At 42.8% G+C, this 20734-nt stretch overlaps 1 protein-coding gene across 8 annotated transcripts in view; it reads left to right on the top strand.

Annotated features, from left to right (window-relative positions):
* The first annotated feature begins 2464 nt into the window (after window positions 1–2464).
* Window positions 2465–20734, top strand: part of SCN8A (sodium voltage-gated channel alpha subunit 8) — a 113121-nt gene continuing 94851 nt past the window's right edge. For all 8 annotated transcript variants that reach the window (XM_065888070.1, XM_065888067.1, XM_065888065.1 and 5 more), the window contains exon 1: window positions 2465–2740. In XM_065888070.1, the coding sequence (XP_065744142.1) occupies window positions 2465–2740 (276 nt within the window). The remainder of the gene's footprint in view (window positions 2741–20734) is intronic.

The raw sequence follows: 20734 nt of genomic DNA, 5'->3' as shown, positions 1-20734 counted from the left end.
ACAAGCAAGGTGCTTGGAACAATACCTGAAACATAGCAAGTGTGTGATAAGTGCTGGCTAAGAGATCACGATAAAGCTGTAGGAGTTCACAAGGGAAAAATAATTCGTAAGGGCTGGAGCTGATGGGAAGATTCTTCGGAGGAGTAGGGATTTATGGGAGGCAGTTCAGGGACTGATAAGAGGAAAGGAATTTTAGGTTTGGGGGAAACAGTGGGAGTAAAGTCTCAGATCAGTAAAACCATTGGCATTTGCGTGCGGTTTACTTGAACCAGACTGTTCCTGTTGCGGAGTAGTGGGAGTCAGGCTGGGACAGGCAGAGGGGTAACTGATATTTGTCAGAATAAAAGAAGTCTGGGTTGGGGGAGTCAGAGCTCTTTGTGTGTTTTTTCCTGGCCCTGTGACTTTAGGCACGTTACCTCATCTCTTCAGACTGCAAGTTTCCTAATTCTTAAAATGAAGTGGACTGGATCTATAAAATCCCTCGCAGCTCTGGAATCGCATGCCTCACACATGAAAAGGATTTCTTCGACCCCATCGTCTGAGGAATGGTGTTTTGTGTGTGTGCAGCATGGAGCTGACTTGCGGTTCTGGCCTCGTCAGTGCCAGGCTGTAACCGAGTGAGCTGATCAGCCCATGTGGGTACCACACACTGCCTTTCACAGCCATCACCACCACTGTAAAACTCTGGGCTCTCTGCGGGTGTATTTATGAAAAGAGCCCTTGGGTATTTCACTCCCAAATTATTTAGAGCTAACTCTACTACTGTTCTCTTAAGGAGCCTCAAGTTTTATGGATGCTTGCCTTGGAGTGGACCCTGAGGGCTAAGTAGGAGGGAAAGAACTGTGTTTAGCCTTTAAAAACATGTCCCAGATTGTCTTTGTGAAGCTCATAAAACAAAAGGAAGAAGCAGCACCACGAGCGCCAGATGAACTGCCAGTGAAGCCCTAAAGCTTTCATGGGAAGAGTCACATTGCTTTGACATTAGGGAGCCCCCTGTTCCAAGGTGTGTGTTTCAATAACCTAGGACTCTGTATACACATAAATGAAAATGGGCTTTTCAAATACCATGCTTAGAAGTCTTTGGCTCTAGTATGGCACTACTTCAGTTTCTCTGTTTAGAAAGGAATTTGGTTTGTGATTCATTTCTCACTTCCTGTCCTTCTGGCGTGGGCCCCGCTCAGGGGCCTTTCTGCTGTCGTTCACCCTGCAGTGCTGCAGGGCTGTTGCCTCAGAGGAAGGTCTCTAAGATTCCTCTCCCATTTGCTTTTCCTGTTGCTGAGTGGGAGGTACGGAGAGCAATAGCTGCCCTCTCCATGAAGAAAAGCGCTTTGTGTTTGTCCCTGGCACGAGCTTGGTCATCAGAGCAGGTACTTCTCGACTTTTATACTGGATGGATTTTACAAACCTTGGTGAATTGAAAAAGAACTTGAAACAGAAGAACCAAAGCAAATAGAAGCATTTCTGTCTATATTTTTGTGCCTCCAAAGTTTTGAAGGGTTTAGTGTTTTCAGAAACTGAAATTTGAAAAGAGAGACAGTTTACCCTTGCGTTGTCCTTGGAAAAAGAGTGTTTCTTTAGGGAGCAGAGTTCTAGGGAAGGAAGATGACTTGAGCATATAAGGATTCCAAAGCTAATAGGTGCCTCTCGGTCATGTTAAACGTACCTTATTCATTTAGAATAGAAATTACTTGAGGGTATGGAATATATATATTTTTAATGTTGTCTATAAGAAAATCACTTTATTTTTCATTGAAGTATGGTTGCTATACAATATTATATAAGTTAACAGGTGTACAATATAGTGAGTCACAATTTTTAAAGGTTGCGTTCCATTTATAGTTATTATAAAATATTGGCTATATTCCCCATGTTCTACAATATATCCTTGTAGCCTATTTTATACCTAATCATTTGTACCTCTTAATCCCTTTATTGCCCCTCTCCTCCTTTCCTTTCCCCACTGGTAACCACCAGTTTGTTCTCTATATCGGTGTCTGCTTCTTTTTTGTTATAGTCACTAGTTTTTGCTGTATTTTTTAGATTCCACGTATAAGTGCTATCATACAGTATTTGTCTGACTTATTTCACTAAGCACAGAGGGTATGGAATGTGTCTTTGTAGCTGTACGTGGTTACTAACTGTGAGCTGCATCTAAGTCAATAGTAAAAACCAGCCATTCAGGAGACTCCCACGTTTTGATCTCCATGGCTGCTTATTCCCCTGAGGGGTGGTTATGGACATCGCCTCGTCCATTCGTGCCACAGACTTTCTGAAGAGAAAAATAACCATGTCATGGGAGAAACTATGTGTTGCGGAGGTTGTGACTGAAGGTTGAGAGTGAGATGGTTTGGTCTGGCCTCTTTTCAGAGCAGCGATTGATTAATGCTGTCTGTGTTGCCGTTTCTTCCAGAGCTGACCTGTCCTGGACGCAGCATAACTAACGAAGCTGCTGCAGGATGAGAAGATGGCAGCGCGGCTGCTCGCACCACCAGGCCCTGATAGTTTCAAGCCTTTCACCCCTGAGTCACTGGCAAACATTGAGAGGCGCATTGCCGAGAGCAAGCTCAAGAAACCGCCAAAGGCCGATGGCAGTCATCGGGAAGATGATGAGGACAGCAAGCCCAAGCCAAACAGTGACCTGGAAGCAGGGAAGAGTTTGCCTTTCATCTATGGGGACATCCCCCAAGGCCTGGTTGCGGTTCCCCTGGAGGACTTTGACCCATACTATTTGACGCAGAAAGTGAGTTGGAGGAGACGGAGCAGCAGCTTCAGATACCCCGCTCCTAACAGGCTCAGGGGGGATGGGGGGAAAGAGCTGTGTCTTTGCCAGAGTTTGGATAAGTACTTAGCCTTTTGTTTCAGTTCCAGTTTACGGAGATTCTTCTTTGGTTTAATTGCTGCTAAGGATCATTTGTGGGTCTTGGCACTTTTCAGTCTGTTAATAAGACTTTTGGTTTTGGCTCCTTTTCCTGATTTGACAGTAGAAAAAGATTGATTTTAAAAAGTGGGGGGGGCTTCCCAGGTGGCGCAGTGGTTGAGAGTCCGCCTGCCGATGCAGGGGACGTGGGTTCGTGCCCCGGTCCGGGAAGATCCCACATGCCGCGGAGCGGCTGGGCCCGTGAGCCACGGCTGCTGAGCCTGCGCGTCCGGAGCCTGTGCTCCGCAACGGGAGAGGCCACGACAGTGAGAGGCCCGCGTACTGCAAAAGAAAAAAAAAAAGGTTGGGGGGGGGACATAAATGGGACTGTTTTAATAGAGTACAAGAAAGATGGCATAGTGAGAGATGGCACAGCCCTGTAGAATCTTGTTCACACATTCAGAATTCTATCTTTAAATATAAAGATGATGTTATTATCGCAGCATCAACAGAGCCTGTTGTTAATATAATGGAGATGATGGCTTTGTCTGCTTACCTAACCCCCTTTGTGACATTAGATCATAGCCTTTGGGGACAAGAATAGAATAGAGTAAACCAAACTGGGCCAATGAGGAGACCAGGTCTGTAGCCTTGTTACACAGTTGTCTGTATTCAGCGAATACTGACTCTTACATAGAGTCAATTCTGTTATTCCTGCTAGTAAGAAGCATGAGTGAAAGAAATACCAATCTTCATTTCGCCAAGAGTTTCAAATTTCCCTGACAAATGTTTGACCAAACCTTGGGTTTCTTTCTCACGATTATCTTTTGAAACTAGGCAACAGGTAATGAAGCAGAGCCCCCAGTTAATCCAGTGGCCAAGTAATTAGCCATTGAATACTGAAGACTGACATCAGATACCATTTTAGGGATCCCCCATTTGACAGATGTCATTTAAAGAATTAAATCCATAGGTGTTTCCGGATGAAGGGTAAAAAGGCTTTGTGTAATTATATATTAACAGATATAAAGCTTAACTAAACTGCCTTTATTAACAAAACTGTCTTATAAACTGCCGTTAACTAAATTGCCTTTTAGTCTTTCAGTTATGGAAGAAATTTCTGTTTCTTTGTCTTAATAATGGGACAGAAGTAAGACTTGAGGCGAATAGATCTCTTGATTTAGCTATAGTTGTGGAGGCATCTTAGGTCTGAATGGTAAAACTAGTTAAGACGTTGTCTACATAAAATGGCCCTTTACCCTTGTACTTCTGTTGCAGCTCAGAACAGCTACGTAATAGGAAAAAGTAGAATCTGTAGCCTGTAACTTCCACTGGGAAATTTAGAATATTTAAGGAACAAAACATGATATGATATAAAGAAAAGTAGACTAGAAGTAAGAAACCTTCACTCTACCATAATTCACCATGTTTATTATTTATAGTTTCCTTCCTTAGTATGTGTATTTTTCAAGCTACCACAAATAGTTCATGGGAAAAGAAAGTAGTAGATAAAGAAAAAAAATCTCAGAACTAGTTCATGTCCTTGAGCAAGTCATTTCACCTCTCTGGGCCTAAATTTCTCATGTAGAAATTGAGAAGTTGGACAAGACTTCTAAGGACATTTTCAAATGCCAAATTCTGGGGCTAGGTAAGTTTCCATAAACTGTCATTGATTTCCTTACTTACTTATCCTTTTTTTAAAATCTAACTATTTAATCTGGGCCTTTGCTGAATGGGGGGTAGGTGGGTGAGGAAGGAGACAAGGTTTTAACTTTCTGGGTTAGTGAATAAGGGAACATGGAATCTTGTGCTGTTTTTAAAAAAGTATTTCATTGATTGTAAAATTTTGAAATATTTTAAGATATATTTCCCTCCTCTTTCCTGCCCTTGCATCCTTAGTCTTAGTAGAGGTAAAAAGAAATAACAAAACACAGAGTTTAGGTCGTGCCTGCTTAGATAAGTTTGGCCAACTGGTATAACTTTTTCAGAAAATACTCTTATGGCAATAAGCAGATAGGTAAAGCCCTTTGGACTCTGGCCTTTCAGGTGCCTGAAACCTCTTTGCTTTTATTTGAACTATTTGTTTTTCTAACTCAAATGCAAATTAAGCTTCCTTTTCTTAAACCTAATATATGAAAAATGTAGAGAGCTCTTCATTGTCAGAGCCTAGTTTTCCTTTGCTTGCCTTTTCCCCTGCTTCCTGCCTTATAGACAGCCTCTTTCCATTCCCAATGCCTTAGATTTCAGTGATCCTAGCTTGGGAGTGAGGACCCAAAGAGAGTGGTCTCTGGCCCTAATGGGTACTCTTTTTTAGGTAGGCCAGCTGTTGATGGCAGTCCAGTAGGGGACTGGCTCTTCATGATAGAAAATCTGACTTCAGCCTTTGGCCTCACCACAAGGGTAAATAGTTTGTGGAAAGGATAACTTTAATTGTATTCTTTAAATTCTTTTTTTTTTTTTTTTAAAAACTGAAATATACCACCATGCAGAAAAATTCATAAAACATAAATGCTTGGCTTAATGATTATTAAAAGCAAAAAACACCTATGACAAGAAAGAACATTAGTAGCACTTCAAGGTATTATTTGTGTTTTTAAATAAAGCCTTTTTCAATTGATTAAAAATAATGTGCTTGTCCAAGTTCACTTGCATATCTTCACTGGCATTACTAATACGTCTTACTAACCAGGCCTTTCACTGGGCCAAATTAGCGAGGTCTCCCCTACAAGGAAACACGCCGGGAATCAACCCACATATTGAAATATCCTGAGAGTAGAAAGGACTTTAAGAGGACATTCCCTTCCATTTGTTTTTTAAGGGCTGCCTTAAATAATTCTTGCAAAGTAGAATTTCTTTTCTTTGCTTAATGGTACAAGTGGGTTTCTTTATTTTTTCCTCATGGGTCTCGTTTTCTACCTGATTGATCATTTTTGTGACTCTCATAGAAACTGGTTTCTCATTTCCTTCTCTCTTTATTTTAGAGGGTGAAAGAGAACTAGTTCTCTGTTGTGGATTTCACACTGTCCAGGGACACAGGGTCATAAAACATGTGTATCACGTTTTCAAGATACCATTGTACCAGCTGGTGCTGGTTTGAGCTATCTATCCTAAGCTTCTTGGTGGTGTCCATATTGCATTTCACCTGACTTTCCCAGATGGTTCCCAGAACAGTCCAGATCATCCTCTCTTTGGATTGTCTCAGAATTCCCAGTGCTACAACATTTTCCTTGCCTCTTGGTACTTTGTTCGAATGTCTCCATTCTTTGGCTTTCTTGTTTTTCGAGTGTCACCTGAAAAGAATTGAATTTACAGGACATTTAAACTTTTTAATTTATTTAATTTTTAAAATAGGTAATATATTTACATGGTTAAAAATTCAATAAAAGGTATTCAGTAAAAAAGGTATTGAGTAAAAGTCTCCCCTTTACACCTCTCTCTCCTCAGCCCACTTCCTGCCTCTCTGCCACAGGTAACCATTGTTAGTAGTATCTTCCAGAGTTTCTTTATACTGCATATGTACAACCAAAAACAAATAAGTATTTTAGGAACTTGAACTGTCCTGAATGCCTTTGCTCTTGGTTTTCTTTCTACTATTTTCTTAAGCCAATTGAAGTCTTAATTTTGTTATTTGTTTTCCCTTCTTTCATACTATGGAGTCTTAAGTTTTATCAGGGTAAATTCTCGGTTCATTTCTCCCCTTCCACATGCTTTTTGGTAAATCAAATCAAAGACTTCTTCTCTATTGCTTGAAGTGTCTTTCTATCTTTACTACAAAATATACTCTCCAATGATTAATAATAACTTGTTGAATTTTAAATGGCCGTGTTTAGTCCTAAGAACTGTCTTAAGTGGGGCAGCAAGAAAGTCAGTGTATTAAGTTGAAAGAAGGCCTTCACTGTTGGCTCCTACCCTTTTTTCCTGTTTATTAAAACCAATAATTGTTATTGGTGTACTTTTTGTTCTGTGGATATGCCCTCCCATAAGAAAGCCCTATAAGCAAAAATCCAAATTACAGGATTGATTATGTTCCTTTAAATTGGGCACATACCTATTGCATTAAAAAATTACGTATGGTTTCCCAAAGTGCATTTTACCTTCAAGTTTTCATGTCTGTCTTTTCCTGCAAATTGGAGTCAACCTAGAATCAAAGAACATTAGAATATGGTAGGCTTAGACATCATCTAGTTCAGCCTCCTCATTTTATAAATTTAATAAGGCGAAATGCTTTGTCAAAAGTATTTGCGAACACCTCCTAACTCTCAGTTTGTTACAACATATTTCTAGTTTTCCACTTTTCTAATTTTTCATTGATTGATCCTCAGCCTCGGTTGGCTCAGTCCTTCTGAAGTGAGGCATGCAGATGCGGAGAGAGAAAAAAACCCTGCTTTTTCATTCACATCCCTTATAATCCCTGTGGTTTAATAGCCCTTCTTAGGATGGGTCCTAAGAAATGCAGTGCTTCTGGGGGAAAGGATGGCATTTGTGTCAGCTCCAGTATTTTACCTTCTCAAGTGAAGGAACTCTGAGTAGTCTAGCAGCCTAGACAACTTGTTCCAGAGACGTGCGCTCAGTATCAATACTGCTACCCCTGTTCAGCTGGACATGTAATTTGGAGGGAATTTTACTTAACCTCTTCACATATGTTTGCTTTTTAAAGGAAGATTATTTCTTAGCCCCCGCCAACCCCCCAGCAGAATGATATAGTGAAAAGAGCACTTAACTGGGGATGGAAAAACCTCATTTTAGTTCTGCCATTGCCTCTTGTCTGCCCTTGGCCAAATCACTGAAATTCTCTGGGCTTCAAATTTCCTTATCTACAATATATGCAACGTAGGAGTTGCGCTTATGTTTATATCTTTCTAGTTGTATTTCACATATTATGCCTGTCACATATTATGTTTTATCTGTTGCAAACTATTCTGTTGCCCTGGTGTCGCCTGCCTTCTGGTCTCCATCCCCTTCTTCTGGAATATACTCTATGCTTTCACTTCACCTTTGGACACTTTACCACATTTGTCTAGGCCTAGCCCTGAGGCCTCTTCTTCCTTACAGCCTAACTTGATTGTTTACATTGGAACGGATTCCACCTCCTGAATTTCTATAATACATTAAGATCCCAGCCCTGAGAAGTGGGTTTTAGTTGTAACTCAGGTTAGGTATGGCAGGGCACCCTGTGCCCAGCAATGTTTACAGTTTTTTCCTTACATCCCTAATATTAATGCCATCAGCTTCCTCAAATGAAGAACTCTTAAGTCACACACACACACACACACACACACACACACGCGCGCGCGCGCGTGCCACAGGCACGCATGCCCATGAGCTCCTGGCAGAAAATCCTTGCAGAATCTAGTTTCACACACTTTCAGCAGTTGTGCAGAGTGGAGACAGGCTGTTAAAGGAGAATTTAAGTTCATTAGGTGTGATTTGGAGTATTGCTAATGAAGTGTTGAGTTGCCTGTTGTTGCACAATAGGCCTAGGTGCTGCTTTCTCTTTTGAGTGAAAACTAGGTGTTTTAAAGCTAGATGTTTTATTTTGTTTAAAAAAAAAAAACGTTTTGCAGCAATATAAAAAAACAAACTGTTTCCATTGTTTTATTCACCGAATCAAATTGAGGCAAATGCTTGTGAGCACATGGGAGGAAGGCCATTCTCAGGGTGGTGGTTTAAGGAAGTGCGTGGTATGGGGTTCTTTTCCATTCTCCAAGTATCATTATCTAGAGGAAAAGGAATTTAATTAAACAATCTTAAATCAGATTCCTCTTTTATAGCCTTAGCAATAGACCAGGAGCTGAGAAACCTTATTTCTGATCCCATTTCCACCTAATTGTAAATGATCTTGGGCATGTCACTTAACCATTCAGCATCTCAGTCTCCCTCATATAGAAAATTAAGATTATGCTAATAGCTAATATCCCACCTATTCTACAGTGTTGTTGTGAAGATTATATCTTGCCTACACTACACAAAACAAAACAGCCTGTTGTGCTAGCCCTCCTTCATTTTTCTCCATTATACACCAAGCATATATTTATTTGTTTACTGTTCATTCTCTTGTATGCTCATTAGCTGGAGTAGTACATGCCCTATAGTAAGTGTTCAATCCATACTTGTTGAATGAATGAGTCAATCTTATGAGATAATGCCTGTGGAAACACTGTGTACTTTTCTAAGTGCTTTGAACATGAAAGGTGACATTATGATTTTTTTTTTTTTCTAATGAAAAGTTTTCCCATCTACCAAAATGAATGGAACTCTAGGGGGAAAAACACTGATTATCAATATATCTTTTCCTTTCCTGAAGAATTAGTTTCCTTTAGGGGCTGAGGAATTAGATCAAGAAATGGGTTTCCTGGGGCTTCCCTGGTGGCGCAGTGGTTGAGAGTCCGCCTGCCGATGCAGGGGACACGGGTTCGTGCCCCGGTCCGGGAGGATCCCACATGCCGTGGAGCGGCTGGGCCCGTGAGCCATGGCCGCTGAGCCTGCACGTCCGGAGCCTGTGCTCCGCAACGGGAGAGGCCACAACAGTGAGAGGCCCACGTACAGAAAAAAAAAAAAAAAAAGAAATGGGTTTCCTGACATTTTAGGGGATTTTTGGAGGGCTGAATTACTTTTGGTAAGTGCCACCAGTCTTAACTCTCCTCTTGTAGGTCCTTAGAACTAGCAGGGACTTTATCAAAGACCATTAGGTAATAGCCTCTACCTAGTGCTCTTCTTGATTTATTGGTATCAAGTCTTTATTATACAAAGGATGTTATTTCCTGAATATTCGAAGTTGTTCTGTCATACCTCCCTTTATTAAGTGTTTTGCTTCTTTCTCGTCTGTGGGAGTTGTGTTACCCTCCCTGTATTAACCGACTCTAAAGGAAGTGAGAGAAGCTGACGGGTATATACCAGTTTGGGTTGTCTCATATAAAATATGATCTCTTTATTCAACAAATACTTCTTGAGTACTTCCTATGTGTGAGACCTTGGGGGTATTGGGCTCTCTTGGGGGGATCACAGATTAATAAAGTCCATTTTTGACCCTTACATAGCTTATAACATGGTAGTGTGTGGGGTGGTATCGCTTTTGATAAGGGGGCCTCAGAAAGGGCCTTATTACTTCATAGTAGGCATAATATTTGGATTTTAGAAAAGAGAGATAGACTGAAACATTCTAGGCAGAAAGAACAATATAAACAAAGGCTCAGAGACAAGGGCATAGGACAATGTAAGAGAAAGCTAAACAGTCTAATTTGATTGGAATTTGGGGAGTTGGGTGATGAGTCTGGGAAGGGAGTGCTGGAGCCAAGTCATGGAGGACTTACAGCGTTAGGCTGAGAAGTCTGGTCTTCACTTGATAAGCAATAGACAACTACTGAAGCCTTTAAAAAAAAAAAAAAAGATTTATTTATTTTTGGCTGCGTTGGGTCTTCGTTGCTGCACGCGGGCTTTTCTCCAGTTGTGGCGAGCGGGGGCTACTCTTCGTTGCGGTGTGCGGGCTTCTCATTGTGGTGGCTTCTCTTGTTGCGGAGCACGGGCTGTAGGCACGCGGGCTCAGTAGCTGTGGCTCGTGGGCTGTAGCGTGCAGGCTTAGTAGTTGTGGCGCATGGGCTTAGTTGCTCTGCGGCATGTGGGATCTTCCTGGACCAGGGCTCAAACCCGTGTCCCCTGTATTGGCAGGCGGATTCTCAACCACTGCGCCACCAGGGAAGCCCTACTGAAGGCTTTTGAATGGGAGTAAGGATATGTGATCAAAGTTGTGTTTTGAGGAGGTGAATATGGCAGTGATGTGTAGGATAAACCAGAGGGAAAGAGAACTGGGACAGAGCGACCGGCTATGAAGTTAGTGAGGGTCTGAACTGGGGTGGTGGAAGTGAAGAGTAAGGGGAATAGGTGAAGTCAGAAGTGATGTAGAGATAAACTGATAGGAATTTGTGATTGACTGTAGAAGCTTAAGGAAAGAGTTGAGCCTTCAGTCCTTCGTTTGATAATTGGATCAATTGTTATTATCTTCTTTATACCCAGGTTCTGTTCCATACCCTTGGGAACAAAGCAGGCAAGCTCTATATACCACTCCTGGAAGTCAGTTTTCGTTGGGGAGACAGATAATAGACAAGTAAAGAAATAAAATTATTACAGATAACCACAGGTACATTCATGAATTTAATATAGTCCAGGGACCTTAAAGATGGTGGCGCTGTAACTTGGTACAGAGACCCAAACGTGGACAGTGCAGAAGAGTCAAAGGCTACATGCTCTCTTAAATATTCAGTGTCTTAAGTATGCTTTTAGCAAGTACTAAGTTATAATCTTTAAAAGGACCCATACCACAGGTATTCTGAGTTGTTTAAAAGCCAGTATTGTCACTCCACTGAGTTTGCCAATCTTAGATTTTTACATAGGCAGGAGATCAATACATTTCAACATTAGTGTGAGCTACAGGGGCACCTGTAGATAAACCTAGCATTTTCCCCAGAAAAGAACCTCGGGTCTTCTCTAGTCCTTGTACAAGTCCTAATTTGCAGTTCCAAGGTTCTGAGCCACATAGCGTATAAGAGACAACTTTTACCTGAATTCTTTTTTTTTTTTTTTTTTTTTGCTGTACGTGGGCCTCTCACTGTTGTGGCCTCTCCCGCTGCGGAGCACAGGCTCTGGACGCGCAGGCTCAGCGGCCATGGCTCACAGGCCCAGCCGCTCCGCAGCACGTGGGATCTTCCCGGACCGGGGCACGAACCCGTGTCCCCTGCATCGGCAGGCGAACTCTCAACCACTGCGCCACCAGGGAAGCCCTTACCTGAATTCTTGGGTGTGTATTATTAGCTAATCACCTGAGCTATAACATTACGCTGACTGGTAATTTTAGGAATTAATCTCTGATGGTTTCTCCAGGGTGTAGTTTATGAAATCTTTTTATTCTATTAAGAATTAACCTGTTGGGGAATTCCCTGGTGGCGCAGTGGTTAAGAATCTGCCTGACAATGCAGGGGACACGGGTTCGAGCCCTGGTCCAGGAGGATCCCACATGCCGAGGAGCAACTAAGCCTGTGAGCCACAGCTACTGAAGCCCGCATGCCTAGAGCCCGTGCTCTGCAACAAGAGAAGCCACTGCAACGAGAAGCCCACGCACCTCAACGAAGAGTAGCCCCCGCTCACCGCAACTAGAGAAAGCCCACATGCAGCAACGAAGACCCAATGCAGCCAAAAATTAAATAAGTTTGTTTAAAAAAAAAGAATTAACCTGTTGAATGGGATATTTAATAATGACCGTATAAATGTTGGAGGATTCTCAAGGTTACAGAGATATGGATCATCTTCTCACTATAATTAGCCATATTTTAAATCCATTCTTAGTAAAAGAGAGTAAGACTGTGACATCATTATACAGGGATTGACTGATTCCAAATTCACATGAGTTGTAAATTCTTTATATATAACCCTATCTGACACAATTCAAGATTAGGATTTCCCCATTGTATGGCATTTTCTGTCAACTGATTCTAGCAAAATTTTTGATACCTGCTCTGAAAAGGCACTCCTATTCTACACATTTTGAGTCTACAAAGTTTGGCCTATGGAATGAAGTCTGAATAAAATATTCCTCCCATTTCAGAGGATAAGGTACCCAACCCATCTGCTGTTCAATGTCAATCCCTCTCCCTGTGCCTTTGAGCCCATCCATGCCTCCCAACTTTCTCTAGCACTTCACTCTCTCAGTTATCCCCTCTCTTTTCTGTACTTTCTATCTTTCCCTTTCACAGTGGTTCTTCCCCTCAGCCTGTAAACATACTAAAACCCTCTCCCATCTTAATGAACCCAGACTTGACCCTATATCTCCAGCAGGTATAATCTCTCTTCTCATGCCGTTGAGGCTTTTAAAGAGTAGCCGTTGCTCACTCTCACCACCTACACATCTCCCACCCACTCCTCCATCCTTGCAGCTGACTCTGCATCCTCCCCGCTCTACTGGCATTCTCAATATAAGATCCTCCAGGGGGCTTCCCTGGTGGCACAGTGGTTGAGAGTCCGCCTGCCGATGCAGGGGACACTGGTTCGTGCCCCGGTCCGGGAAGATCCCACATGCTGCGGAGCGGCTGGGCCCGTGAGCCATGGCTGCTGAGCCTGCGCGTCTGGAGCCTGTGTTCCGCAAGGGGAGAGGCTACAACAGTGAGAGGCTCACGTACCGCAAAAAAAAAAAAAAAAAAAAAAAAAGATCCTCCAGGATCTCAAATTGCCAAATCTAATGGACATTTTTTCAGTTCTTATCTCACTGAACCTCTCTGCTGTATTTGACACTGTTTATTACTCCCTGATTCTTGCAGTTCTTCACTTCCTTGGCCTAATTCTCTTTCCATCTTGGACTGTTCCTTCTCTTTCCTTCATTTCTCCCACCTTTCCTTTAAATGTTGACATTCCCACAGGTTCAGTCCTTGGCCTGTGTTCCTCTCATTTGGCAAATTCTCCCTGGCTGATCTTATCCATTCTCTCACGACTCTTGAATGTGTATCTCCAGCCTAGGGCACTCCTTAAATATTCAGTGTCTTGCCAGGCATCTCTATCTGGACTTCCCGTAGGTAACTCAGTGTATTCAAAATTGGACTCGTTTTCTCCCCTCAAACCTACTTACTTCATCTGCTACTTTAGTTGAGGATACCACCCAAATTCTAGGTATCATTATTGACTCTCCGATTTTCTGCAGTCCTTGAGGATCACTTAGGAAGCTATCAGTGAATGTTGCACATTTTTACAAGTAAGAAAAACTTGTGGCTCAGAAATGTTAATTTGCTGTTGAAATTCCCTCACCTAGTGTGTGGTAAAGCCGGGTTTCAGTACCCGGGATATGTGAATTTAATACTCATGGTCCTTCTACCATATCATGCTGTCTCTATAGAGTATATTGCAGGATGATTTTGGGGTTTTGTTTCTTACTATCATCTTTAGATACTTTCTGTCATTTTGCACTGCTTCAATGTGAATATAGTATGGGGTTTTTTTAGTTCATTTGTTGCATATTGTATCTTCAGCATGGTATCTAAGATGTAGAAAAGATGAAAAGACCTTTCAAACTAAAGTTAATAAATGTTTATGGGTGGATGAGCTAAAGAGTGGAAAAGGTCGATTAGACACCGAGCGTAAAGCTGGATATAGTTATAAGTTAGTCGATTTTAGCTGCATCATTGCCTCATGACTAAGAGATTCATTCATACATTCAACAAATATGTACGAACTGTCTGCCTTGTACCAGATGGGCATCATATTACATCTTCTGCTTGCTAAGCTAAGAAAGTCACAGTAGTTGGAGATATACCCCTGCCTTTAAGGATCTCAGGGTCCAGTGAGAGTTACTGATGTATAAACAGAATGACAATACTATGGTAAGTGCTCTAACAGAAGTGTTGTGGGAACACACAGGAAGGAAGGATAATTCTGTTTGAGAGAGTTGAATGGAGAGGAGGTGACATTTGAGCTGTACCTTGAAGTATTAAAGTATGGTTAAAAACCATTTCATCTGTTAAAGAGAAGAAAGAGTAGTTTGGGTATAAAGAACAGTACATGAAAAGACAGAGAGGCGTGCAAAACGTTGAAGTGTTTAAAACCGTGAGTCTCATTGTGACTGGAGCATGGGGCTTGGTTTGGTAAGAAGGGAGATAAAGGAGAGAGGCACGTTGGATCCCACTGTGTGCATTCAGCAGTTTTTTTTTTTTTTTTTTTCTCCTGCTTCCAGAGTCCTCAGGTCTGCAGTAACCTCTGGGGCCCATTTTGAGCCAGTGCAGCTGTACTGTAGTGACTTTGGACTCTTGGACTCGCTTATGCACAAGTGTCCTACTGGTTTATGTCAAGTGTGTGAATACTAAGTAACTTGAATATTACCCCTTAGTCCCCTCCTGCCACCCCACCTGAGGTGCCAAGTTGCAGAAGGAAGAGCAGCATCTGTGTGGCAGCAGCAGCGTTATCGTGATCGCATTTGTTGAGTCCTTCTTCTGTGCCAGGCACTGTAGTAAGGACTTGTCGTGAATTTTCACTTAATCCTCATAATCTGATAAGGTAGGTGCTGTCAGTCATTATCACTATTTTATCAATAAGGAAACTTAGCCCTAGCAGCCTGAGTTGGTTGCCTAAAATCATGACCCTTCTATTCCTGTTCCCACCTCTGTGGTCTCAGCTTGGGCGGAGCGCTCTGTGCTTGCTTTCTTATCTGTAAAGTGAGGAGTTAGGCTTGATAAGTAGTTTTGAAGCTTTTTCAAAGTTGCAGTATTGTGTGATAATTAAGTGTAGGCTTTGGGGCTTCCCTGGTGGCGCAGTGATTAAGAATCCGCCACCGCAGAACGTGCAGGCAACGCGGGTTCGAGCCCTGGTCCGGGAAGATCCCACATGCCGCGGAGCAGCTAAGCCCGTGCGCCACAACTACTGAGCCTGCACTCTAGAGCCCACGAGCCACAACTACTGAAGCCTGTGCGCCTGGAGCCCGTGCTCCGCAACAAGAGAAGCCCCCGCTCGCCGCAACTAGAGGAAGCCTGTGCGCAGCAACGAAGACCCAACGCAGTCAAATATAAGATAAATAAAATAAAAATATTTATAAAGGAAAAAGGAATAGGCTTTGGAGTTAGACTGCCTTGATTCAGTTCGAAGTTTTACCAGTAAACAACTGTGTGGTCTCGCTACAATTTCATCATCTATAAAATGTCCCTACCTCATCAAGTGGTGGCTGTGAGACGGACAGGTATTGTATAAGGCATCTCAGGAGGCTGCCTGCGCATAGTACCTGCTTGATCCATGCTAAGTGTTATTATCTCTTCAAACAGACTCATAGGTACAATTATTAATGAACGAAAGGAATATAAATGTGGGATTTGGAGGTCTCTCTTGCTCACTCCTCAGTGTAGTGGAATAGAGACCTGGAAGATGAGGGCTCTAAATAGATAGTTCAAACAGAAGTATGAGCCTAAGTGAAAAAAGAACTTGCCTGTGTCCTGATGTCCTGCTTTTTAGTTCAGTCGTTCCAAGCTGGGCACCAGGACGCAGGCACTCTGGGAATTCAGGCCAGTTGTGCCTGTGCTGGAGCCTTTCCTGGGACACACTGGGACTATAATTGTAATTTTACTTGAGGGACCCACCGAGCAGGTTAGCGTTCAGAAAGGCATCAGGACTCCTTTTCAACAGGGTGTAAGTCATTTTGACAGTGCAGGTCATTTATTTCTGAACAGCTTCCTAGTCTGAGGTAGAATCTGTTTAGATTTAGCATTAAGTTTTTTCTATATTAAAACAGGGAAAACTTGAAAGGACATTTATTTGTTGCCTGCTGTATTGGCTGTATAGTCACTTAGAAGCAAATGCCAAAAACTGTAGCCATTGACTAGTGGACAACTGGCTACCGCTCTTATCACTGTTGGAGCTGTTTTTCCGATCAGCTATATTTGTATTGTTATTGGGTAGAAGAGTGCTTCTCTGTGCGTGCACACTCTGAAACCAGTAGGCAGAGAGGATTTGCCCCCGTAGAAGGTACCAGAATTAAGAATTTATAGTTAGGCAGGAAAGAGCTAAGAACTGTTGTAAGTCAAATTAGCTAGTTGCCTGGTTCAGAAGAGGTGACGTATGTCTGGGAGAAAAAGGTACATATATATATATATTAGGTTTAGCAGGCAAGAATTTAAGGCTAGAAGTCAGCTAAAAATGAGAGGGTCAGGCAATTCCAGAAGTCAAAACATTTAGGATCTAGGGTCCAAACCCTGGAGAGATGGTCATAAATCAGTGTCGATAACAGTTATAGCCAGATGGAGCCAAAGGATATTGGCTCCCAACTGCCCCCTTGTAGATTAGCTCAATCCCTGAGCCCCTAGGTGTTCATTATAGCCGGAAGGTCATCAGATGCCTGCGGGTTACCTTCGCCCCAACTGAAATGATGACCTCTCAGGGGAGGGAGAACTTGGTTGGGTGGAGAACTGCTCTCCTGGGCCTTGTGTCCCACAGCAAACCAGGAGCTGGATAATAAACCTTTCCCTAAGAAGCTTTCTGTTCTGTGATATACTCCACCCCTGCATTGAGTACTCCTCCCTGTAATGTCCTTTCATATTTACCCACCCTTTATTACTTTAATTTATACATTTTGTATGGCTAAAAAGCTTAATCCTGGGGTGAGGGTGGGGAAATGCTCATGAGTTGGCTGCATGCAGTACTTTGGTAACTGTGTGCGTTTATTGTATTGTGTTTGCAGTGTGCTAGGATTTGTTTGGCATGAGTGTGAATGAGCTCGCACCTGGCCTTGCACTATGTCCCTGCTCCTTACTGTAGACTGAAGAGAATATCTCTTACCCTGCGTTAGCAATGGCAAAGCTCCCCCATCGTGTGCTCTATCCCCACGTTGCTAATTAGAAATGAAAAGCCTGTGCTTTTTTTTTTTTTGTGGTACGCGGGCCTCTCACTGTCGTGGCCTCTCCCGTTGCGGAGCACAGGCTCCGGACGCGCAGGCTCAGCGGCCATGGCTCACGGGCCCAGCCGCTCCGTGGCATGTGGGATCTTCCCGGACCGGGGCACGAACCTGTGTCCCCCGCAGCGACAGGCGGACTCTCAACCACAGCGCCACCAGGGAAGCCCGAACCTGTGCTTTTCAGAAGGCTCATCTTATGCCGGCATGACACATTTGTTAGTACTCCATGCCGTAACTTGTGAAGAGCCGTTCCACCGCTGCTAATGGGCCTTGTGCTCACACACATTCAGTGGCTGTTGTTATAAACCGATATTTTCCCTTGGGCCATAAACCACAATTCAATTTCAATTTCCCTTTTAACTCATTTACTTCACAAAGATCTAATTTAAGACAGATTAGGTAGAATATTATTGGATTTCATGAGTACCAAGTGACTGTTGCTTAAGAAATATTCTCGTAAGAATCCAAAGCTTGCTGTCCTTCGCATTCCTCCTGAGCTTTAAAGGATCTGGTGTTGGAGCACAGTGTCGAATAAGGGATGAATCTTCTTTTCTGGATTCTTAACAGCAGTTTAACAATGATGACTGAGATTTAAATCAGCCGTGTGTATGACTTTAAAATGCTTTTGTATATATATTTTTAGAAGTCAACCCATCACCGGTCATCCTTATCCATTCTCTCTCCCATAGTCACTGTCCTGCTAAGACGGGGTATAAATAGGGGATGTAGGGCAGGGAAAAAGCAGCCTGTGGTACAGTTCTGTCTGGTACACTTCTGCCCCGTGCTGCCCCCTGCCCACATAAGTATAGTTGTCAGGATAGTATTAAGCACTGTTGACCATGGATTTGACAGAGTTTCAGTTGAAGGAGCAAAATAAATAACTCATGAGAGTTCTAGCAAGATGTGATGTGAAGGAATGAATAATAGTAGGTTTTCTCCTCAAAGGTACGGTTTGCTGCTTTGTTGCACTTAATATTGGATGCTTCTGTGTATTTTGTAAATTGTAGACTCACAGATGTCAGAGCTGGAAAGGACCTGGGCACGCCCATCAGGCAGCCCCCTCTCTCATGTTAGAGATGAGGAAAATGAGATCCAGAGAGCTGCAGGGGCTCCCCCAGGCCATATAGCCAGGTAGGGGCAGGTAAAGAAGGACAACCTATGTGTTTTAATACCTGACAGGTGATGTGGCAGTTCTCAAATCCTGATGCGCACAGATTCCTCTGCAGCTTGTGTATCAGAACCTCTGAGGTGGGACTTGCGAATCTGCTTTTTTTTTTTTAAAAGCTGATCAGATCATTCTTAAGCAACCAGTCTGGTTTAGGTCAGAACTGGTGTTAGTACATCACAGGGATTAGCCAACCTTGACCCCTGGCCCAGATCAGCTCTGCCATTTGCTTTTGTACAGCCCATGAGTTAAGAAGAAGGGTTTTCATGGGACCTCCCTGGTGGTCCAGTGGTTAGGACTCCGCGCTTCCACTGCAGGGGGCACAGGTTCCATCCCTGGTTGGGGAACTAAGATCCCACAGGCCTCATGGTGTGGCTTAAAAAAAAAAAAAAAGAAGGGTTTTCACATTTTTAAAGGGTTGGGGAAAAGTCAAGAGCATAATAATATTTTGTGATATGTGAAAATTTTATGAAATTAAAATTTCCTTGTCTGTAAATAAAGTTTTGTTTGAACACAGCCACTCTTATTTGTTTACGTATTGTCTGTGGTTACTTTTGCAACTACAATGGCAGGTTGTTGCAACAGGGACTGTATGGCCCATAGAACCTGTAATATTTGCCAGCAGACCCTTTACAGAAAAGGTTTGCTGACCCCTGATATATATTACTCTATCTCTCAGATAAGCACTGCAAGCTCCAGTGTTAAAAGGAGATCCCTAAGCTTTGAGAACTTGTGTTGGTCCAAACAGCATCTTGCTTTATGCAAAAGATGAAGTTTGAAAAACTGCATATGAATTTAGCATATGTAAATCTAATTATTTTAACAATAAAGTCTGTTTTATTGTAATACAACTTGCTGCTTGAAGTATGGCGGATTAACCTTCGTTTCTGGAGGTTTAGTGTAAGCGAGACGTTTATTTCTCTTTGAATAGAAGAAATATCTCCTGTTTTTATACTTGATAAAGATAGAGGGTGTAAATATTTAGAAAGGAGTGATGATAAACTATTCTGTATGCAGTATTCAGTATCCAAATTAATTGTGAAATTTCTGCTTCACACGTAAAATGTCCATAAGGAAGCCTTTATACCTACAAAACCATCGTTTTAAAATTCACTAAAAAGACCTAGTTTCCCTCAGGATCATCAGTCTCTTTCTTGCCAACTCAGCACTGCTGTACTCGTTCAGAATCCTAGCTGCCTCCTAGTTCTTCTTCAACCAAGGCCTAACAACTTCAGTTTCCTAACGTCTTCCTTGTCCTTTTCCTCTTCTCCTTTTCCCTCACCTCAGACATACAAGCATTTGTTCAGTCACCAAGCAACAGGCATTTATGGAGCATCTGCTCCATGCCAGGTGCTGTGCAGGCTCTGATTCTGAGATAGGAAACACCCTCAGTGGCCCCCCTGGACCTATCTTTCCATCATGACCAAACTACAAGATGAGAAATTGGGAAGGTGCAGAGTTTGTTAACTTTTAACAACCCTGTTGCCTGTCTTCTTCTGAGGCAGGTAGGTGACTTTGTAAAGGCCCAGCCTGGTAGTTTTGGATCCTGGGGCGCGGTCCAGTGCTTCTTCCGTTGTTGTTGAGGCTTTTATGCAGCGTACCCCAGGGGCTCAACTTTCTCATTCACCAGAGACTCCATCCCCCACACCAGGTTCGTTCTCTGCCATATTCCCATTGAACTGCCTCTCAATCTGGCACAATAGGAGCTGTAAAGAGGCTCTAAACTTGCAATAATATGTTGCTCCTTGCTGCCTGACCTTTGATAGGTGGTGTCCCTCTCCTGAGCTTTTGTGAGATGCATAGAGGATAATAATCCCTCCTTCACACATACTTCATGGGAATATTATGAGGTTGAATGAGGAGGTTATTTAAAAGGCTTGGCATTTTCAGAGAGGGGGTTGCTATAGAAACACAGAGGAGTACAAGTACTTCAGAGAGGGGGTTTTGAGAAAGTGCAGGGCTCTTTGTTTCTTCGGGAAGCCAAAATATGGAAGAGCCAGTAGCTCAGCCCTTGACCTCTTTCTGCCTAACCCCAAGTCTACTACTTCCTCTTGCTTTTAGGATTAGTCTTTCCCTGCAGCGTGCCCCACTGGAGCCAGTCCCTTCTAGTACAGGAAGAATATCATTGCAGCGCATTCTCACACTGGGGATGGTGCATTGAGCATTTCCAGGATGTATATGGCTCAGTACCAGCACTGCTTTTCTACTGTGGAGAGACTGGTGTGGCTCTGTCAGATTAGGAGAGGAAAGAGCAGAAGATGAGAAGACAGGAACTTTGAAAAATCTGCCAGCAACCGTTTATTGG

The sequence above is a fragment of the Phocoena phocoena genome, chromosome 11 (assembly GCF_963924675.1).
Source record: "Phocoena phocoena chromosome 11, mPhoPho1.1, whole genome shotgun sequence".
In the NCBI taxonomy this organism is placed as follows: Eukaryota; Metazoa; Chordata; class Mammalia; order Artiodactyla; family Phocoenidae; genus Phocoena; species Phocoena phocoena.
The sequence above is the reverse complement of the archived record's forward strand: the minus strand, read 5'-3'. Positions and strand labels throughout refer to the sequence as shown.